This window comes from Semicossyphus pulcher, unplaced genomic scaffold (genome assembly GCF_022749685.1).
Source record: "Semicossyphus pulcher isolate SPU_LCO1_2020_fin unplaced genomic scaffold, fSemPul1.0.p SCAF_8, whole genome shotgun sequence".
Taxonomy (NCBI): domain Eukaryota; kingdom Metazoa; phylum Chordata; class Actinopteri; order Labriformes; family Labridae; genus Semicossyphus; species Semicossyphus pulcher.
The window spans coordinates 33,256,042-33,280,000 of record NW_027211759.1 but is presented as its reverse complement, the minus strand read 5'-3'; the positions used below and the strand labels follow the sequence as shown (position 1 = coordinate 33,280,000).

The 23,959-nt window shown below is 39.6% G+C and overlaps 1 protein-coding gene across 10 annotated transcripts in view; it reads right to left on the bottom strand.

The window, feature by feature from the left end:
* wt1a (WT1 transcription factor a) overlaps nt 1–21,548 on the bottom strand; it is a 55,133-nt gene extending 33,585 nt beyond the window's left edge. For 4 of the 10 annotated variants that reach the window (XM_069685928.1, XM_069685929.1, XM_069685935.1 and 1 more), the window contains exons 1-4: nt 21,077–21,548; nt 18,352–18,474; nt 15,640–15,742; nt 13,394–13,477 (exon numbers count right to left, since the gene is read on the bottom strand). In XM_069685928.1, the coding sequence (XP_069542029.1) occupies nt 13,394–13,477; nt 15,640–15,742; nt 18,352–18,474; nt 21,077–21,548 (782 nt within the window). Of the gene's footprint in view, nt 1–4,548; nt 4,554–13,393; nt 13,478–15,639; nt 15,743–18,351; nt 18,475–21,076 lie in introns of all 10 variants that reach the window. The other 6 variants (XM_069685936.1, XM_069685931.1, XM_069685934.1 and 3 more) reach the window with 6 other exon arrangements.
* Between the last annotated feature and the right edge of the window lie 2,411 nt (nt 21,549–23,959).

Genomic DNA, 23,959 nt, shown 5'->3' with positions numbered 1-23,959 from the left:
TATGATGATCTGCACACGGGTTATAGCTCCTGCTCGTAGCATTCACGGCACGTGATGTGAAGTTTATACTTTATGGTAACTGTGCGCTAAAATACGAGACAGATTGCGACTGCTATTAAGCCAGGAGCAGAGCCTGAGAAACACACACAATAAAAAATTATTAAAATTATTAAAAAAAAAAAAAAAAATTTGTTGTAGGAGCTAAAAGTGTCATTTATCTCTCAAGGGTCTGTTGTTATGTTCCCACTTTGATTTTGAACGGCTTTAATTGCCCTATCTGTATCCAATTTTTTAACGCGCCAAGTTAGCAATCTCCCAGGTTTTTCACCTTGATCATAGTAACTCTGTTTAAGCCGGATTAAATTATTTTCTGCCTTTAATCACTTTGTATTGCGCTTTAAGAGTGAATAATTCTTGTTTTTTATTTTGGAGTCATCCAAGGAAGCCTATCTCTCCAGCTTTCTAATCTTGTCATGCTTATTTATTTCCAGTTTAAATTTGTTTGTTTTTGAACTGGTATATGAAATGATCATGCCCATGATACGTTTTAAATGCTTCCCATCTAACAATAGTGGAGGTCTCATTTGTTCAGTTGTGTTGAAAAAGACCTCGATTTGCGTCTCTAAGAAAAGTAGGGCATTTGAATCAGACAGCCATCTTGGATCAAATCTCCTTCTACAATTTTTTTAACCAGCCTTGGGACTCTGTATATATGTAATGCAGGCAAATGATCTAGAATAGTAGTGATAGTAGAATCATAATTAACGGAGAAGAGCATAGGGCTGGAAATGAGGAAACAGTCTATCCCTGAATATGATTTTAAACAGGACAAATAACAGAAAAATTCTAATTTATCAGGGTTCAAACTTTTCCACGGATCAAGCAAGTGCAGATCATTTACATACTGCAACAGCTTCTTTCTACTCTGTGTATGAGAAGAGTCCACCCCAGATGAACGGTCCACTTTTACCTTGTAAATGTACCTTAAAGAGATATTTTTTTAAGTTTTTAATCCTCTTATCAACATGGGAATGGACAAATATGCCTCCTTTATGCAAATGTATGTTTATTATTACTGCAACATTCCAAAACAATTACATTATTCTACAGAATAACCTCAAAGGTACTGCACGCTCAAAAAATATGCTGAAAGCATAACATGGCAATCATCGCATATATCAGTGATCACATGTATACTTACTCAGTCTGGTTTACCCCCTTTCTAGATGCTTATGTCTTACTTACACAGTTTAATTGTACTCTCTTCTTCACCTTAATTCACGTTTTAATTCACTAACTACTTTATTCTGATTACTTTGCTTTGCTTCAGTCCCCCCAACAACACACCTGCGCCTCTGCATAGCTGCTGGCCCCACCCCCTTTTTCAGTCTGTCTCTCTGTCTGCTGTGTTGACTGTCTTCATCAGCAGTCTGTTTAATTAAGTCACAAAAGTTAAATATTTTCTCTCGCAATTCAGTTCTCACAGCACTTAAGCCGCGTGTGCACGAGGGACGTTATTAATGACGTAAAGGATCGATCGTTACCGAATGACATCTGCACCTTTATAAAAGCTTTATAAACAGCGACAATCAATGCATTTATAATAGGGACATACGGAGATACACAGTAGGAGTGTTTACATTGCGTTGCAGAACTGCATATTATTGTGTGCGGACAGAGAGCGTCATGATGTCCTGTGACTCTTGTCACTGTTTCAGTGCTCTTCCTCAACAAGGAGAGCGGGCGAACGACCGTTCATTTGGAGCGTAGTCGGTTAATTGCACAGAAATCTGAAGCAGCGGCGGTGCCGCGGCAAAATGTATATGTAGCGGAAACACTGCCGGTGGTAGGAGTAGCATGTGTCTGCAGATTCAGGACCGCAATTCTGGGACCCTTGTAGTTTGCGACAGCACCACCTGCATTGGATAGCTGAAGACCACATTTTATCAAGAACATGGCTGACGACCGAAGTGTGAGTATTGAATGTGAATCAATTTGTTTTAATGTCATAGAACAATTCTGTTGTCTTGAATTTGACAGCGAAATTAATGTTTTACTGTGATACGTTTAATATGATATGATTATATTTACTACTATGATTAGTCTGAATGGCACTACAAACATTCATATGATAGCTTGCTGGAAACGAACTGTTTGGTAGAAAGGGGTATTTGTTAGTTTAATGAATCCGAAACGACTATGAAATGTAATTTTAACCTGTGCTTTTAAATAAACTTAAAAAGAGGATGAAAGCAATAGTCTGGATCATATGGGTAAAACATGTTTACGTTTTCTTCAAAGCATGAAACTCGTTAACCATGTAGCGTTTGGGGCTCTAAACATTTTCTGAATTTGGGCCGATAAGGCGAGTTACTGGACAAGGCCATCGCCGAAACACATGGCCATTTTACTTTATGCTAAAAGTGTATTATGTATTTAGCATCCTTGTAATTAAACAAATATGATATCACAGACAGGGTATTGCCTGCCCCATGTTTCGATGTTGAAGAATTACAAGAATACCCTTGTAATTCAACATCAATTGAAATTTGTTGAAGTGAATATTTAATGGTGAATTTAGTAGAATTGTTAGATGGGAAATCACCCGCTTGTGGGAGAGCTGACCACAAACTCAAAGCATTTTTGCCATGGCTCCATCTCTGATAAAGTTCAGGGCAAGTGTACCAAGTGTCATGCTTTAATGAATAAACGAATATTTCACCTCAAATTATAACAAATATAACATGGAATGTCTAAATTCTGTCTGTCAGCTACATTAAATCAGCTTCTGCCTACTACTTAGATTTTCTTTTCGCCTATCTCAAAGCAGTACTGCATAGAACACCAACACAACTGAGCGTCACAGATGAAGTGCATTGATGATGTTGTCTGTTTACTGTTTTAGTGAAGTGGAGGAATTTTGCAGAGACATTGATAGGCAACTAAGGAAAGAAGGGAAATAATTAAAATGGTAGGTAGTGCTGTTACCTACTTCACAACTTGAACTTTGAATATTAATGGTTCTGAAAAGTCAGACATCAATAACATGTTCTTTCTGTTCCTTCCTTTCGGTCTCTGTGTCTTTGTTTCTCTGCCTGTTTGTTGGGGTGACAGAGAAGAATGCCGGATGTGTTCATTGACCACCTGTCACATTCAGTTTGTATAGTAGTTTGGTAGTAGTATGTAGTTTGATGGGGGTTTTTTTCTGTTAAATAAATGGTTTTGTTGTTTGTTCTGTTTTTGTATTTTAATAAAGATTCTACTTCAATAGCTCAAGAATGTGTGAATGTTCTATTAACATTATTACAAAAAATATATATTTGGGTGTAATAAACATTTAAACTGTTGTTAGAATTAGTATTTGGGTGTAATAAACCTTTATACTGTTGTTAGATTTTGTGTAATAAACCTTTAAACTGTTGTTAGAATTAGTATTTGGGTGTAATAAACCTTTATACTGTTGTTAGAATTTGTATTTGGGTGTAATAAACCTTTAAAACTATAAGTTGTTCGACAAAAAAGTGGTATTTGGACGGTAAAGTGCATTAGTTGCTTTTTTACAGTCGTCCAATAGGTGGCACTTTCGCAAAAACACAAGGGTCCTAGAACTGCGGTCCTGAATCTTAGCCTCCGGCACTGCAGACACATAGTATTGGGTGGTAGTTCACATCGATAGTAAATACAAATAACTTTTGTCTTGTTCAGAGAACCACCTAGCAGGGCTTTGAGGCTGAATTTGCCCTTTAAAACTTTGTTTCTGCATGCTACCCACAACACTGCAGCTGCATCGCTTCCTGATTTCTCAAACTACGGGGCGGGCGGAGGGTCATAATAATAATATAAATGAATAAATTAAAATAATTAGTGGCGTTAAAGGGAATGTGCGGTAACGCGTTAACTTTGACAGCCCTAATAAAAATACATTTTCAAAGAATTCATCATTTGGGGCAGATCTTGGAAGAACATGATGTGGTGATCTTCAAACATGATCTTCCCCTTGTTCCTATAGCCGCCTGCATGACTTGGTTCTTGTCAAATCTTCGGACTGCATTTCTCAGACCCAAGAGCGCCACCTACTAAATTGGATGACCACGAAAGTTTTATTCCACCAAAAATTACTTCTTTTGTGAAAGTACTTACAGTAATAAGGCTGTGCAAAGGTAACACTTCAAATATTTCTCAATAAACTTTTGAATTAACGTTGACGTTAAATGTTTTACATTTAAGTCAACAAATGAAAAAAAAACACATCTAAAGTAAAAATCTTATTCAAGACACCAGAATTGTTTGTAAACAAATAACTTCACATTCACATACAGTAAAGTTATTCACCCTCTCATTCTTTGCAATCGATGTCCAAAGTATGCTGTGACAGTCCTTGGTTATCCAGGTGGCAGTGTTGTGAAAAAACTAGGGTCATAGAAATGTGGTCCTGAAAATGCGGTCCTGAAACTGCAGCCTCTGGTATTGCAAGAACACCCTTCCCGGTGTGACGGTCTCTGGGCTTTGCGCTGCATGAAATAATAAAATTGTGTGTCTATTTTAGACTTGAACTGTGTTTTATTTTCCCTTTCCAAATTGTAAAAAATAGCCTACATGTGTACCATTTTTATTCTGAGAATGACTGACTGCTTCTTTTTAACGACTGGAGCCTAACTTATTCTAATAATTGTTTGACAAACAAATCCTAGTTAGCTTAGTCGCTAGCTAAAAATGCCAGTTAGGGATGCTTGTCACATTCTCTCACGGGGTTGGTTGTCACATGTGACATGTCAGGAAGACAAATCATGGTCAAACACTGCCAGATGTTACGCTAAGGGCAGTCAGAGAGGTGAAGCTGCACAGCAAAACAGTCAGGAGCACAGCCAAGGCCTTCAATATTAATTATCGAACACTGGCAAGGTACTGCACTAACAAATGTCCATCTGAGGTGGCTATATTGATCACTGCCAGTAGGCTATATCAAAAATAGTTTTCAGTGAGGAGCCACTGTCCCGTTGAAGTACGCAAAATTGCATACATGTTTGCAGTCCACAATGATGTCCCTGTGCGCACAAACTGGGCAGAGAAGGTGATAGCAGATGCAGTCTGGTTCTGTGGCTTTCTGAAGAGACACCCATTGCTCTCAATCAGGACACCAGATGCCACCAGCCTTGCGTGTGCCAGTGCCTTTAATGAGCCCATTGTCAACCAGTTTTTCACCAACTTGGAGGATGTGATGGCAAGACACCAATTTGAGCCCCAGTCCATTTAGAATATGTTACCACTGTCCACAAACCCAACAAGGTGGTAGATAGGAGAGGCTACAAGCGTTTGACGTCTGCCGAGAGGGGTACCCTGGTCACACTCTCCTGTGCTGTCACACACACACACACACACACACACACAGTGCTCTCACCGCCTGCAGCCCCTGGATCTGTCTGTCTATGGCCCAGTGAAGAGGCACATCAATACTGCCTCATCTGTATGTATGTTGAGTAATCCCGGGAAAAACAATGACCATTCCCGACATTCCAAAACTAGCTGCAGCCTTCCCATTTGCTGTAAACTTGGTCAATATTTATTCAGGCTTCCAGGCAAGTGGTATCCCCTCAACAGGGAGGTCTTCTCCATCTAAATGATCTGATCTGAATACCCAGCCACCTGCAGATGAAGTGGTGCTAAAAGTCACACAAGACAGGGCACCTTACACACCCCGATCACAGGCCAACGCTATTGTGCCTCTCCCTTCAGAACCATCGACCAGATCTGGACACAACAGAGTTACTCCTGAGGAGCTGAGGCCATTTCCAAAGGCTGGGCCGAGGAAGAAGACATTGACCAGTTCAATTCTCACAGATGAATGCCTCTGCTTGGTGTGTGTGGAGCCCTTCTCAAACAGCCATCCCAAGGCTGCAGTGCATTGTGAGCAAGCAGTGGGCACACAAGGACTGCACACCTGGACTGCCGGTGTTCATCTGTCAGAACTGTTTGTCTGATAGTTTAACTGTCAAGCATGAGTTAAGTACTATTCTTTGTATGTTCTTTATACTTTTATTTGTATTGATATGGGAAGCCCTGTAGAGTCCGTCTTAAACTTTTAAAAAAAGTTTTTATATTGTTAAATGTTAATATAAAATGCATGCATATGAATGAATTTTCCTGTTTATGTTCTCTCCATGCAGGAGATATGTTAGGTTGTTGTATTTAAATGAAATAAACTTTTTGAATTCATTTTTTAAGACTGCCTCCATTTTTCCCCATTAAAATATCATAGAGACAACCAACCCCATAGTGTGTGACAACCAACCCCATGATAGGGATGGTTGTCACAAGTGCACAAGACATACAGTGTTTGACAATTCATATCTTTTGTGCAGAATAACCTTAAGGAGAGTAAGGTCACTACATTTCTACCTGAAAGCTCAGGCTTCCATTATAAATCAAAAGGGAATCTATTAAGGAAAAGTGTGACAACGACCCACATTCTCCCCTACAAAGAAGAATGGAATAACAGCTATGTGTTAATCTTTCCTGGTTTCTCTAATGCATAGTTCTCTAATGCTAATGAAAGCCCAAAATTGAAGCACTGACAGAAAGCTATGCACACAGCAAATGACCAGAAAGTGACAAGTGTGTCTTACAATAATTTTGGGTGCTCGCACGGCACAACAGGTCATTCACTGATGCAGAGGTTTTCAAAGAAGTTATGGTGAAAGTTTTGGAGGATTGGCCATAGACATAGTTGTATGGAATCATTGGTTCAGTGAAACAGGTGGCCCTTTCTGCTAGGTCCGCTTTTGGATGCTGTGCCAGTTTTCACACAAAGTAAGTACTAAGCCTGTCGTCATGTATTAAAGATACATGTATTAAATGCTAAAGAGAAGGTATTTCTGGTAATAACTGTTGCTGTCCACTGTCTGCAGTGCTGCTTGCGCCCTGTTCCGTGGCATGAATGTTTGTGTCAGTCACTGACACACCTACAACCTCCACGGTGTTGGCACCAACAACCTCCATGGCCCTGGCACCAACAACCTCAACCATCCCAGAGCCAACCGATTATTTTGTAATCGGTGTCCTTGATTAGTAATTGTTGACCCCTAACTTGCATTAATTGTACATTTCCATTTTTTTTTTTACTGTAAATAAAGATTCTATCTTTATATCTTGCTCTCTAGAAACTGTAAATGCTATATACATTTATACAAAAATATATTTGGGTGTAATAAACCTTTAAACTGTTGTTAGGATGTAATATTTGAGTGAAATAAACCCTTATACTGTTTATAGAATTAGTATTTTGGTGTCATAAACCTTGAAACTATTTTCAGAATTAGTATTTAACACCGCCTTAGTTGCTGTTTAGCATTCATCCAATAGGTGGCACTGTCCTGAAAAAACAAGGGTCCTTGATATGCGGTCCTGAAAATGCAGCCTCCAGCTCTGCAGACACATATTATTGCTCTGTCTCGGCTTATACGGTTGTGTTCGCCTTCATTAAGGTCCCATTTCTAATGTGAATAAGAATGTTTTCTAAAAATCCCCCGAAACCTGTATAAACCCCTGAATGTGGCAAACAGCCAGGTAAAGTGAAGACTGATTAATGTATATATTCTATTTACGTTTATTAATTATTATTTACAGTTGAGCAGGCGCCTCTTCATGACTTCCTGTATGTAACAAACCTAAATGATATTTATGAAGTGAACATATTCAAATTGGTTTTGGCAGTGGAGGCTGTGGAGGTGTATGATGTGACCAAAGGGAAGCATGTAGAGGATGAAGAGGAGGTGGCCAAGCACTTGGCAGTGCAGTTACTGACCTGTTGGCTCTGTAGGCGAACTGCAAAGCGATCTCGTAAAGCGACCGTAGAATTCATTGAGGTTGTTGGCAAGGCGCAAGTCACTTACAGAGTGATGGGCTTTAGGCTTATAGCTGGTGAGCTGTGAACTTCCAGATTGAGCCAGCATCCCCCCCTGAGAACTGCTGTTGTAGTTTCTCAGATTACAGATGCTTAACTTCTCTCAGCGCCCCGGCTGAAGGTGTATTTTGCCTGTTTGAAGCTGTCTCTGTCCTAAATCCCTCCTCCTTTAACCGCCTTAACTGTCTGAGTTTGGCTGTGAACCAGGGCTTGTCGTTGGTGTAACTTACTATGGTTCGTGATGTTACACAGCAGTCCTCATAGAAGCTGACATATGACTCACAGCCTCTGTAAACTTATCCAGACTGTTGGAAGCAGTCCTGAAAACATCCCAGTCCGTACGGTCTAAACATGCCTGTAGATCCTCCACAGCTTCACTGGTCCACTGCTTCGATGTCCTCACAACAGGTTTACAGAGCTTTAATTTCTGCCTGTATGCCAGAATCAGGTGGACAATGATGTAGTCAGAGTGCCCCAGTGCAGTACGGGGGACGGCCTTATAAGCTGTGGTGTAACAGTGATCCAAAACATTCTCCTCTCTGGTCTGGTTTAATAAACTGTCTGTACTTTGGGAGTTAATGGCTGAGATTACCTTTGTTTATGTCCCTGAGGACAATAACTAAGGAGTCTGGGTTTGTCTGCTCCACACACACTATCTGTTGCACGTTGGCCTGCGGTGGAACGTAAACACCGACCAGAATGAATGATGCTTACTCACGGGGTGAGTACAAAGGTTTACAGTTGATGGAAAAAGATTCCAGTCCAGGAGAACAATGCTGTTGTATCACTATAATGTCCATATACCAGCTGCTGTTGATATAAAAACAGATTCCTCCACCTTTTGTTTTGCCGGAAAGTTGTGTGTAGCGATCCGCTCTGTAAAGTTGGAATCCTAAGCCTTGTAGAGGTTGACCAAGTCCATGGGGGAGGTGCTCAGGTAGGGGTGAGGGAGGAAAGTTTTTCAGTGAGGCAGGCGGACGGGGATGAGGGGCAGATGGACTTGATATTATGAAGAGTGATGGCGCACAAGTGTTTGGGTTCTGGCAAGGGGATGGGCAGTAGATAGTTGAAATGACAGGGGTTTTGGAACAGAAAGTTTGAAGGTTAGGTGTTTAATGAGTATGGGGGTTGGATGGTAGTCAGGCTGGTTTTTATGTGCTGGCGCTAGAAGGTGGCAATTCCACCTCCGTGACTGTCTTGGCGTGGTTTGTCCGAGTAAAGATATCCATTTAGGGTAGTTTGGTTGAGTGAGAAGCAGTCCAGGGGTTTTTGCCAGGTTTCAGTGAGACTGAGACAGAGAATGTCAAGGTTATTATCAGAAATAAATTCATTCAAGGTGAGACTTTTGTTGTTTAGTGATTGGGTGTTAAATAGAGCAAGTTCATACAGTGTTTTCCGATTGGTTGGGAGGATTTGGGAAACGTTCGGAGGTTGGCTGTGTTCACATGCTGTTTATTGTGGTGAGGTAAAAAGAAAGTGAAAGTGCGGTGCTGAGTCCACATGGCCGGGATGGAGTTGACAGAGGTGGAGTGGTAAATAAAGTTGCAGCAAGACCCTTTGTGAGCATAACTGGGTCGGATTTGAAGGAGGTTGTTCTTAATTTTGGCTTTGAAAGTGTGCTGTGGATGGGACAGCCTGTCTGTCCCAGATGAGTGAATGAGGAGACCGGCGGCTGACGGAGTCAATGACAGGTGGGGCCAGTAGGGGGTTCTAATGGTGATCAATGCTCTGAGGTGGTGGCATAGAGGAAGAGGGAGGGGTGTGTGTTTGGAGAGTAAGAAGACCAGCGAAAGTAAAAGTTACACAAAATATATATACAGTATATATACATAGATATGTATATATATATACACTACCAGTCAAAAGTTTGGACACATTTTCTCATACAGGTGAATTGGAAAGTGTGTCCAAACTTTTGACTGGTAGTGTATTACAGTACTATGCTTTTTATGCAGGTGTGAAAAAATGCTTGTTTATTTTTATCAATTTACAAAAGTGAGCGAACAAAAGAAAAATCTAAATCAAATCAATATTTGGTGTTACTACCCTTTGCTTTCAAACCAGCATCAATTCTTATATGTACACTTGTACAAAGTCAGGGATTTTGTAGGATTATAATCAGGTGTATGATCAACCAATTATACCAAACAGGTGCTAATGATCATCAATTTCACATGTAGGTTGAAACACAGTCATTAACTGAAACAGAAACAGCTGTGTAGGAGGCTTAAAACTGGGTGAGGAACAGTCAAACTCTGCTAGCCAGGTGAGGTTGTGGAAGACAGTTTCATGCCACAGGTCATACACCATGGCAAGACTGAGCACAGCAACAAGACACAAGGTAGTTATACTGCATCGGCAAGGTATCTTCCAGGCAAAGATTTTAAAGCTGACTGGGGTTTCATGATGTGCAGGCAATAACAGGCAACGTTGAGGATCGCAGACGCAGTGGTCGGCCAAGGAAACTTAGTGCAGCAGATGACAAACACATTTCCCTTCAAAATTGGAAGATGTCCAGCAGTGCCATCCACTCAGAACTGGCAGAAACCAGTGGAACCCAGCTACACCCATCTACTGTCCGGAGAAGTCTGGCCAGAAGTGGAAGTTGCAGCCAAAAAAAAATACCCCCGACATGGAAACAAGGCCAAGCGACTCAACTATGCACGAAAACATAGGAACTGGGGTGCAGAAAAATGGCAGCAGGTGCTCTGGACTGATGAGTCCAAAAAATTTGAAATATTTGGCTGTAGCCGTAGGTGGTTTGTTCGTCGAAGGGTTGGAGAGCGGTACAATAATGAGTGTCTGCAGGCAACAGTGAAGCATGGTGGAGGTTTTGTGCAAGTTTGGGGCAGTATTTCTGCAAATGGAGTTGGAGATTTGGTCAGGATTAATGGTGTCCTCAATGCTGAGAAATACAGGCAGATACTTATCCATCATGCAATACCATCAGGGAGGCGTATGATTGGCCCCAAATTAATCCTGCAGCAGGACAATGAACCCAAACATACAGCCAATGTCGTCAGAACTATCTTCAGCGAAAAGAAGAACAAGAAGTCCTGGAAGTGATGGTATGGCCCCCACAGAGCCCTGATCTCAACATCATCGAGTCTGTCTGGGATTACATGAAGAGACAGACGGATTTGAGCAAGCCTACATCCACAGAAGATCTGTGGTTAGTTCTCCAAGATGTTTGGAACAACCTACCAGCCGAGTTCCTTCAAAAACTGTGTGCAAGTGTACCTAAAAGAATTGATGCTGTTTTGAAGGCAAAGGGTGGTCACACAAATATTGATTCGATTTAGATTTCTCTTCTGTTCATTCACTGCATTTTGTTAATTGATGAAAAGAAACTATTAAAACTTTCATTTTTGAAAGCATTCTTAGTTTACAGCATTTTTTCCACACCTGCCTCAAACTTTTGCACAGTACTGTACATATACTATATATATATATATGTATATATATCAGCATCATAGGATATATATATCAGCATCATAGGATTTCATGTCCTCCATTTTTTCTGGCACTATTTTCTCTCTTAAACAATCCAGTATCACCACGCCTGTGGCAGGCCAGTTTCTGGCAGTATATGAAATCACTAGGATAATGATTTTGTGTTGGAAATGGATCACCATTTCCTGCGTGTTGTTCTTGTAGGGTAAACATTTTTGCTTTCATGCACCTCGCATCTCGCCAGAACTAATTATTCTACGTTTGGCACTGGCCAGAACTTCGACCACACGACTTGTGAGTGAGTTAATAGCTTTGCATCATCTACACTACTAGCAATTATTTCATACAACTTGGTGTCCAAAAATCTGAACTAACCCTTTAAGCATATCAATCATAATTATTCTGTTTATTTAACCTCACCTCAGCAGCCTCCTCCTGCCTCCTGATATAGAATATCGACGGTAGCCGCCAACAATGCCAGGTCCATCTTTGACCTCAAAATAACTTATTTATTCTTAGCTTCAAATCACCACAAACAATAGCCTCTACAATGGTTTGTTTCTTTCTGTCAGCTCGTGACATACAGAAAATACTTGGCTTCTGAGGTTAGAAGCCGCAGGCTGCATTCTGTACTGCGCAATACCTGGAAGAACGAATCGTGTAAAACTGTCAACAGCGTTTCGTGTGCTCGTGAGCATGCAAGTTCATTCTTCAAAAAACGTCTAGCAAGAATGGTCTTCGGGAGAAAACAAGACTGTCTTTGCATTCTTGGGTTTGAGAAAGGCCACGTTTTGAGCACCACTACCAAATGCAACATTAGGGTTGATATAAATAAATATCATAATAAATAAATAAAACGTGCGCTCCTTTTATTTTTTTTTATTCCATGGCCACTCTAGGGCTCCATACATTACATATATTAAAAAAAAAAGAAATATTTGTACAAACTGTACAGGTGTTGGACAAGCTGTACAGCTGAAGCTATCTAGCAAAGTGCGCACAATTCGTGTGTTCAGAGTTTGCAAACTTAGAGTGATCAACCAAACTGGCCATGTAAAAGTCATTCTCTTTGACAGGTTGAATCTTTTCAGCTGCTGCAGGAAGTACATCCTCTGCTGTCTGGGGAGCTGATGTTTGGCTCCCACTTGAGGTCCCGAGTAATAATGGTAAAAGGAAAAACTCCACAGTGGAATCTGGGGAGTCATAGAGGATGATTGGGGCAGGGCTGGCTGCAGTCACTAGTATCCCCATTGTCTTCAGACCTCCAAGTATTTGTACTGCACCAGGACAATCTCCCACCTGTAGGCAGACTCATCTCCACCAAAGATGACTCCAATAAGGAATTGCGTCATTCGCGAACTTTAGGAGGTTAAAGGATAGATGAGTGTAGTTTCAGCTGATTGTGTATAGAGAGATGAGCAGAGGGGAAAGAATGCAGCCTTGATGCTAAAGATGATGATGGTCCTGGAGTCAGAAACTTGTTTTCCGAGCTTTACATGCCGCTTGGAAGTCTGTGATCCACCTGCAGGTGACAGAGCTTGTTCCTGAGGTAAGCCAGTGCAAGCCCCCTTGTAAAAAGTCTGTTAAATGTCTGAGTGAGTTCATGTGTTAACGGAACATGCACAATTGTCCTGAGCATTCACTGCACGTGAGTGGGTGTTGATGACGTCAATTACATTGAGTGGAGCTGCTTCTTCTCTCTTCTGCTTAAATGTATGTTGCTTTCCAGTCTTTTGTTGTTATTGCAGATACATCCATATGTATGTTGTAATAATATCAAAGCATTTAAAGTCCCATTTACAACTGAATCCTCCTTATTCAGTACCTGAGAATGTGTCCAACAAGGAGTCTTACGCTATGTGACATGACATTTTGCATCTGTTTTTTTTGGCATAATGTAGTTATTTAGTTTTATAGAAAAATATAGTTTCATAGATCTTGAATGTTTAATGTACTTAACCAATAAAAGGTCAGAATAAAAACTTAATTACAGGGGCTGCCATTACTGGTCAAAAAAAAAAAATCACAGTCTGTTCCTACCTCTTTATGGTTGATGCCAGTGAATTGACAGGGTTCCATGCCACACAGTCCAATTGAGAGGTCATATGATATAAATTTTCTGCGCTGTGGAGGGAAGACAAAATGTACAGGAAAACTCATGAGCTATGCAGTGGAGTGTCATTTAGAAGAGTTGAGTGTGTGTATGCAATTGCGTAGAGGGGTTGCATTTTGTTGTCCTCAGTAGAGGCACTATACGTAAAAACGGCAACACACACACACACACACACACACACACACACACACAGGTTAACGACTCACCCTTGATTAAGCAGCTATTAGCATACTAATGACCTACAGAGGCTTATATTTCTAGCTCCGTCCACCAGTCAGTTTAGAACTGAAGAAGCCTTTAGGATGAGAGGTGAAACGTCTTCAAGAACTTCAACCAAGTCCAGCTGCCTTTTGGATTTTACTTAGAATTACCATGACCTGGATGACTGGGAACCTTGCCAACAGACAACACACACACTGTTGAGCTAGACAGCAAGAAAGTACATTTTTAGCAGCATTCTTTCATAAAATAATTCTTTCATTTAACACAGCAGATTTCTCAATAGTTTTTTCGGAAATGCAACGTGATAGCTTACACACAAACACACACACACACACACACACACACACACATTCACAAACTGGATTTATAGCTCTCCCACAACAGCACATTATAGCAGTTATTATTGTACAGTACAGCAGGGCACATAGCCAACAGAGAACACATACAACTTCTGCGGACTTGACTGCTGATATTGTTGGAATAGAGGCCAAGCACAAGATTTAAAGCGAGAATTTACAAGTAAATATGTATGTTTTGTTGATTGGCAGAATCCATCCATCTCTCTGTCCTAATTTTCTGCCCTTAAATTTAAGTGTGGGTTCCCTGCTGGGACCCCTCTTGTTTACAGGAAACCTGCAGTAGAAATAACTATTTTCTTTGGAAAAAAAAGTAGGGTTACGCGTGATGCCTCTAGACTGCACTGTGAGATGAACAATAAAGTAAAACCACTTTAAAAAATCCAAAATTTATGAATACACCTGCCCCCCACCACAATAGGTTCATTCAATAAGAACTAAAGGTCTACAGCCAAGTTATAAACTGCTTATTTCAGCGTGCTAATATTCTCAAAATTACAATGTCTTAATGACGTAGTATGATTACCTAGTTCAATATCCTAGTTTAGCATGCTCACATTTGCTAATCAGCAGCAAACACAAAGTTCATATTTGCAGATATTGTGTTGGACAACTTAAATTAAACTCAGGCTATATAGTGATAGAAAATTGGTCAAAAGGCAACCAAAATTATCAAAAACCATGCTGCAGGCAACATGATTGTCCAAACTGAATTTCATGGCACTCACTCCAATAGTCAAGACATTTAACTGAAAACCACTTGTGTCAATACCTTTATTGTGCTAAATGACAAGCTGGAGATCACCAAAGGAAATGATTTTCTTTGGTACAGATTGAAAAATGGATTAACCAACAGACTGACGTAGTTCTAGAATCACAAAGCTGGTGTTGCAAAAAAGTACCAATTATTCTGCATTATTTACTTCCATTTTACTGTATTGGAGGCAAAAAAGACACAGATAACTTCAAACGAAAATATAATATATAAATATAATATTTCTCTTGAGGACATATCTGCAGGGGGGATTTTGGCTTTGCCTTTGATCTGACCAAAGGCTCGCTTCTCAAGTTGCTAATTGCACTGTATACAATGCAGCATAGAAAATAAATGGAATGGCTAAAAGTTGTTTGTAGCGATCCCCTGGCTAACGGCCGAAAAGTTGTCTGAGGCCTCAGACAGATCCGATGGGTTCCGAGATAGGTACTTGTTTTGTTCTATCAGTGGCAACATGAATTTTAAAGGTGTCTGTGACCTATCATGTTAACTCAGCTATGGATCAATCCATAGCTGAGTTAACATGATAACAAATGGAACAACAAAACTGACAAAACAAAAAGAGAAAGGAAGTTGCGAGGGCAGACAGACCTGTCCAGAAGGTGAACATCCTGTTCAACTGCATCCTGCTACCTTTCATTGAATTATGGCTGTTTCTTTAAAAAACATCAACAATGGTTTGTGTTATTTCTAGCTTTAATTGTAACATAAAAATAGATTTTTTAAAGAGCATGTATGTTATGCATTTACAAGCAGTGTGTGTGTGTGTGTGTGCGTGCGTGCGTGCGTGCGTGCGTGCATGCGTGTGTGTGTGTTGTACCTGTTGTAAGGGTTCCTCAGCAGGAGAGCCTGGCTGCCTGTACAATTGTCTGAAGGTGTGTGGCATCCATAGACAGGAGGAGGAATAGGATACTGCTGCTCACCTGTAGTGCAAGGACAAACACGCACACACACACACATGCGGGCATGCATGCGTACAGACAAAATATTTATAATATGTGCATTTCATTTTGTAACTTTATTTTTGGTTTTCCAAGCAGTGTACTAAATGGGTCCTCTTTACATTCCAAAATCCCTCTCAGCGCTGATTATCCCAGCTTTCTTTGTCCTAAAAAATAACCAGACATGTACAGGTTTAAATATTTATCAGCAGAATGCAATGAGGGATTGAAAGGAAATAGGGGTGGAGGAGATGAGGGAGCTTCAGAGGCAGGATGTGGCTGATTTATATTTCTGACCAGCAAGGTCACTGTGCAGACGTCACAATAAGGGACAAGTAACTCCCTAGGTGTGGACCATGGGACCACTATACAGATGTTCGTACTGAAAGAGACTCTGGGGCATTTAAAAAAAGATAGTCTATCCTGAGAGATTAGTTATTCCCGAAAAACTTGCACCGAGACAAGGACTTAGTTTAAAATGCCTTTATTAAATCAAGGCATCTCTCAGTAAAAAAAAACATCGATATTACAGGAGTAAAGGCCGACCAGTTTCAACCGTCATCATCATTTAGGCCTAGGTGTAAGGTTCACTTACGTATATGAAAATTGGGTTTGCCTTTGCATATTTACAGGCCTCAATCCTCCTCAAACTTGGTCAGTGTATTGAAGACACTTTAAATATTAAATGTCATTCAAATATTTAGTATATGTCAAAGGGCATGGCAGTGACAGCACCCCAAATTTAGTTTAATCTGTTTCATATTTCGATTCTCATCGAACCCTGTCTGAACACATCTACATGCCAATATTCACCAACAGTCATAATAAAAGCCACCCAGTGAAAAAAAGGCAGTTGTAACTCTAATATAAAATATTCGATCTGCTTCAGATTTTACTTGTTTGATTACAGTCCCGGCCTAAGCAGATCTACATGTACATTTTTAGTCTTACTTATAGCACCAACTACTGGTAAGAGTCAGTACTAACTCTTATATACAATTTTCGATCTGTTCCACATTTCACTAGTTTGATGAGAGCTGCGTGTGGACTTCCGTATCCCCCCCTGTGGCTGCAGCACACCCCATGACTGTGCACCCCACGACTGCGAAACACCTTAACGTGCACAAAGGGGTGGAGCCCATCCATTGCTGCTTGCAGCTTTAATTACTACAATTTTTGCTTCTTAACATAACGTAAAGATGTGATGGCTAAATCCAATCATGAAAGCAGACAATAAAAAGCTAAACTCTTCCTAAAGCTAACTAGCCTAGCTACAACCGTCGCATGGTCTGTATGAAATATGCAACTGCACAGCGCCTCGAGCCTCTAAAGGGCCTTGCACAGGGTATCCCGTTATGATGTTAAGAGTTATTATTCAAACGTGAAGTTGTAACAAGATATTGTCATTCCTGCATTTTTTTACTAGGCCTATATATAATATTTTCAAGACTGTTGTTGACCCACCATGATTCTGAAAGGAAATTCCTCTTTGTCAATAACATTATGCATCATAATAAGAGAAAAAACTGTGATGCAGACTGCACAGAGAGGGGGAAAGCTGCTGCAGGGAGTGGGAGGGAGTGGGTGAGTACAGACTGAAGTGATGACATGATATGAGTGCACTCCTGTGCATGCGTATATATCTGCATGTCGTACTTCCCTCCAACAGATCTGTGTCAGCATGCAATTTCTACAAAGCACCAACAGGTGTCACTGAACACCAGGCAATAAACAGATGCCTATATCTGTAACAACTTTGATTGATCATGAAGCCTGATGCTCCTCTACAGCTCTGCATTTATCAGTGAAACATATGAACTACACAGCATATGGACAGGCGGCATGTATATGTCATAGTTTATACTTTGTACATATGTATACGAGACGTAGTTTATACTTTATAGTAACTGTGTGTGGAAATACGGGCAGATCACAACGTTATTGAACCAGGTACAGAGCATGAAAAACACATACAGATCTGTGTCATATCTGCTCCTCCCCTAATGTCTGTCTCCTCCCTGCGCGGCATAACAACTCTGATTATAAAACAATGCGTGGATCACCTCTGGTTCATCTCATTCACAGAATGTGGAGATATAGTTTATTCTTTATAAAGGTTGTTCATGGAAATATGGGACCCTATTGAGTCAGGGGCAAAGGATGAGAAACACACAGATCGGTGTCACTGCGCTGCATGATTATAAACTGCTTATTTGTTACTAATTTGTTAGTTGTCATGTGTTGTGTTTTAGACTTTTGCTTCTGTTTTTTTCAATTTCATGGTTTCTAAATTTGCAACCTTTTTCTCTAATTCAAACTTTTTAGGCTGTAGCAGCGTGTTTGCTCTTGTGAACCAGCATAGGTACAGTAACAGTCTAAGAATTAATAGTCCTTAAACACCTATCTAAAAGATAGACATTTTGTCTGAAAGATTCTTTTGGTATGAAACTCACAACAGGTTCTGTGGAGGGACAGAATTCAGTTTCTAGATATCTGTAAAATTTGCTCCTTATATGACGGTATGTGTGTCATTACATTCAATGACTGAAACCATAGAGTTGACTTGTAATCAAACACATACACACTCTTACCCATAGGGCTTTGCTGAGTTAAAGCATCTTCATGTTTAAACGAGTGGTTGGAGAACTGCGAGCTGTGGTGTGTAGGAGTGTGGCTGTAATTACCGGCTCCATCAAAAGCAACCGCACTATAACCTGAAACACAGAGACGAAAAAAATGTGAGTACGCAGGGTCATAGTACAATCAAGTAATAGTAGGGTCATAGTACAATCAAGTAATAGTAGGGTCATAGTACAATCAAGTAAAGTAAAATCAAAAATAACACTGCACCACTTGTATCATTTCCCCCTAAGATCATAGCTTCAACATAGTGCTGGGTTTTTTTTTTATTTCCTCTTATACTTTGATAGACTTTCATCACTATATATAACAATAAAAAAGGTTAAGATGGTTAAAATGGTGTGTCTATAATTTTATTAAGTGAAAGAGTTTTTTTTCCCTTAACATAATTATATGCTTTAAATCAGCTCTTGTGTTTGTGGGAACTGATTAAGAAACTATTAAAACAAGGACTTAATATAACTGAAAACATTTTCCAGATTTGTTTGTATTGGTTTGAAATGGTGGATATAACACATAGTAATACAGTAGGAATGTATTTTCCTGTGACAGCTTAAAGACAAAGCAGCAAATAGAGACAAAAGAGAAACAAAATGACTGAGATAATTCTCTACTCATAGGTAAAAATTATAATAATCTGTTATTTGGTTTCTTTAAACATCACAACACCAGGGTTTGCTAGCGCAAAGCACACATGCAAATGCACACTAATTCTTGCATACACACACAGTTATTCTGTTTTACATTCCAGGTCAAGTCTGACACACAACTTAGACTTATCTAAAGGGCACAACACAGCCCCATAAATCACCCACACACACACACACACACGCACACACACACACACACACACACACACACACACACACACACACACACACACACACACACACACACACACACAAACACAGACACAGACACACTATCCTGCACTCACATGCTTCAATAATTAAAAGGCAGCACTTTCACTCAGTGTACTAAGCAGATCATTTAGTAAGAGGGGAGAAGAGGGAATAGGAAAAAAAGCCTCATTAAACATTCCCATTATTATTCCACTCATCCCTGTCTAACTCCTGTTTGTGTGTGTGTGTGTGTGTGTGTGTGTGTGTTTGTGTGTGTGTGTGTGTATGTATGTATGTAAATACCCAAACAAAAATTTCCAAAGTAACAAAATTAAATGGACTGTGAGTAATTTTTTAACTGGTTATGAAACAGACTGAAATCAATACTGATGAAAACTCATTCTATATGAAATGAAAATCTAGCAAACAAGACCATCAGCTGGAACATTTTGCAGAGATGGATGATAACTTCACCATCTTTGTTACCTTTTCCACAGAAAAGATTCACAGTGAGTAAGCAGGGGGATTTTTTTGTTACAGACTATTATACGTACGCATGTACATCTACACAAAATGAAAGTTCCTGACAGTACTGTTGAATTCAATGTTTTTAAATATTTAGAGATTTCAGGAATTTGGGTACATATTTGTTTTTCAATAAAAGAACCCAAAAAATGTTTTATATTAACTACTATTTATCGTCTATGTGACTCTTATTTGCTATGAGCTCTATAATTATAGTTTGTTTGTCTCTCTTCACTAAACTCTGCATCACATACTCTCAAGCAAAGCCTTGAATACCTTTCAAACTGAAACGTGATATCCAAGGACTTGGTTGTCTAATGCAATGTTATAAAGCAAAGCACAAAAACTTGACAAAAACAAAAATATGCAATAAAGTAATATTTTGAGTTATTAACATTTTCAGTGTGTAATTATAAGTAGTTGGGATATTGAGGTAAATTGAAGATTAAAGTCTAAAAATGTCAAAACAATTGAGTTTTTTATACTAAAATTCTAGCTGTGGTCTAAACATTGAGTTAAAAAAATCTTAGACAGTAAAATTTCAAAACAGGCTTATCATAGATAACTTCCCTATGATTACAACTTGGCATAACAAAAGGAAGATTCCAGCTCATATTTTGTATGGTCCTTAAGCACATAGGTTTTGTTATATTATAATATTATAATATAATATTGTTAAGGTATTTCAACACCACAAGGCTTTAATCAGCTGAAATTAAAAACAGGTTTTAGATAAAGACCTGAGCCTGAAAGTATAAGAATCTTTGTTGTACTAAACTTCTGGGATAAGCACCAAAAATGTAAATATATATCAACAAATTTATTTTTTGACATTGTATCCAATAACATAAATTGCAAAAGCAAATATTAAACGAAATTAATAAAAGAAATGCATGAAGATTATGAATGTGTCATGTACCAAATTTAATGAAGAAAAAAAAATTGTAACCTCTTGAAGCATCACAGTGAAAGAGACTCAGTTTATTTGAAGTGATCTTTTTTTTACTTGGTAATTTTTATAAACAACAAAATACTTGAAACATATCTTTTTTTTTGCTTAAACATTAATACCTCTATAAAGTGTGTTCTTATGGAAAAACAACCTATTTTCTCAATACTGCTGACACAGAATATAAAAAGGGGGTTATTGGAGAAGACCAAAATGAAATAAAGAGGAAACAGATTATAGATAATACATCTAAGTGACTTCAGTGTGTGCTTAAAAGTTTGTGGGAATGTGTGATGATAGTTTGTGACTGCCAACATTCACACCTACAGTTACACACTTGTCTTTCTCCTCCATTCCTACCTGTCTGGTTGCGGGCTGTCTGCTGTGTGTCCATGCAGTTGGTCAAGTAGGGCGGGTTGCTAAACATCCTGTTTGGGGGCTGGTGGTGGTGGTGCGGGGCGGCCACAGACGGCGGTTGACTTGGGGGTACAGGGGGCAGGGGTGTCCCTATTGCCCCATACCTACAGGCCCCAGTCCCTGTGAATTGCCCAGAGAAGTGGACGGTGAAGGCGCTGAGGCCGCAGTGAGGATCAACGTCGGGGTGGTGGGGGTCACTGTTGGTGCCCCAGGTGGGTTCCTGCTTGATGAAGGAGTGTGGACCCAGGGAGGTGTGGGATGTGGCAAGGGAGGAGTAAGGGGATCCAGAAGCATGGAAGTCCAGGACGGGAGCCCACTGAGGGGCTGAGCTGACGGGCAGGGCAGGGCAGCTGGGACTAGGGCCTGTGGAGAGCGGGGCCAGAAGGGAGTTCAGGTCACGTACATCTGAACCCATTGTTGTCCGGGAGGAAACACTAGGACAAAGGTAGGCTATTTTTAAATTTGATCCTTCTGCCGAAAGCTGTCTACCTGTCTGCCTCCCTGTCTTAGTTTCTGACTGACCTAAAACCAAATCAGCCACCCACTAAATGCCTTAGTGTCTAGAGAATCTTTAGAACAACTGTGTCATCTCTTTCAAAAGTTATCTCCGGTTAGATGGTTGCCCATGAGTTGTTTTAGACATCACACAGCTGCTCTGGAAAGTCCAACAGTTCATGAAGACAAAGCAAAGGAAAAGTTTCTCCGCAGCACAAGAGGAATAAATAAAGCAAAACTGAAAATGTTGATCAGCTGTGTCTTCACCATGTCCATCTACGGTCCATTCAGCAGGCAGAGGGGCATCTGCTTAGAGCTTTCTTAAATGGTGAGGGAGAGGTGGAGCACTAGAGAGGAGTAGCCCTCTTATCCCTCCGCCTTTGTATGTGTGCGTGTATGTGTGTGTGTGTGTGTGTGTGTGTGTGTGTGTGTGTGTGTGTTTGAAAATGGAAGGAGGTGGAGTCAGGAGGTGAGAAGGGACATGAGCCCTCTACCTTCATTTATTTTCTGTATGCTTAAAAATACACACAGCACACACATACACAATACACATATAACAAAAACAATTACGTGTAATACTTAAATTTTGGCTTATATAGAGTAATATTGAAAAAAAAATCCTTGTCTTAACATTTTCTATCAGTTGATTGCAAACAAAATATTCTTGTTATTCCATTTTTACAGCTAGAAATCTACTTAAATGCTGAGAGGCTGATGTATCATATATTTTTCGCTTGTTCATTTTTTCCAAGGACATGCGCTCATTATTTTCAAAAAGGAACTCATCACATATTCTTTTTTAGGAAGTTTCTAATAGAATACATTCTTCATTATACTCATTAATAAGCTAGTATCCAAACCCCAATATTAATCTGGACAGAAACAAAAATGACAATCAAATGAAATAAAATAGGCTAACACTATGTTTAGATAATTGTTGCAGTGTAATTTCAGTGTAGTAAGTATGACTATTGTACAGATTTACCTGAATTGAACCAAAAGCAACGTATTTTAAAAGCAATGTGGACATAAAACGCGTGGTTTCACATAAATAAAAATAATCACTACTGCACAGAAAAAAAACATGAACATTTGAATGTACTATATATTTTTGAAACATTATAATTAACCAAGTAATTAATAATAATAACAATAATTATTATACTACAGCTTATATAATAACTATTATTATGATTATTATTATCAAAGACACAATTAAACTCCAAACCTTTCTCACTTGCAGGTTCTTTTAATCCTGTGTTCTCGCTGTATTTACCTTTGATAATAATGTCCATGAATAGTCGTGGAAAAAATCGTTTTTGTTTAAATCTATATGTGGTGTTTGTGGTGATATGGGCTGCTGTTGAAGAGGATAACAGTACATTTAATACAAATCTGATTTTTTACCAGCTGTGTGCTGAGTGCCAAAAAAACAGAAGACCAAGAAACAGATTTTAACGCCCACTTTGAGATAAATTGTTAAGGATTAAAAAAAGAAATTATTGTTTATTTCACATGAACAATAGGCCTATGCGTGTGCGCGCATGCAAGTTAGTGTAAGTGTGGGTGTATTTGTATTAAACTGACGAGTAACTTCACCATCTGGACATCTAGTCAGGCTCTCCTTTTGCAAAGAACTGCTGACCCCTGATTCAACTCTTCAACTCCATTAGAAACACAGAGAGAGAGAGAAAGCAAGGTTAAGGAGGAGAGGATGAGGGAGGTAGCATTAAGAGTGCAAGTCATGAGGAAAAGTGTCAGTGCGCCAGACTACTTTGTTTAGCCATTGACAAGGGTCCTGGAAATGGGGGATAGATGAAGAGAAGTGTGGGGAAAAGAGAGTGGGGGATGACATGCACCAAATGATTGGAAGACCGGCAGTCGAGCCTGTGATGACTGCGTCGAGTACTGTAGCCTCTGTACATGGGGCGCCTCCTCTACCAACTGAACTAAACCAGCACCCCCTGATTGCTGTTTTACTCAGGTACATGGCTTATGATGTTCCCTTCAGAGCCAGACAATGGTTAACGTATAAAATGGCTGTTGACAATGGTTGTATCTGACAAAGCAACCGTGTTGACATCATGAATATCCATTTTTGAAAGCATTCAACCTCTTGGCTAGCAGCTTAGACTTAGGCTAGGGCAATTTTGTTTTATATTTTTAGTTTGTACGAACCATTATTCGTGACCTTAACATAAATAAAAGAGGAACATTTAGCACAGCTAAAATGGGTATTTTAAAAAATGGTTAATAACATGCTCCTTTGAAAAGAACCCTTTTTACTATCATATAACAGTTTACTCTGCCTCGGAGAAAATAAGAACCATG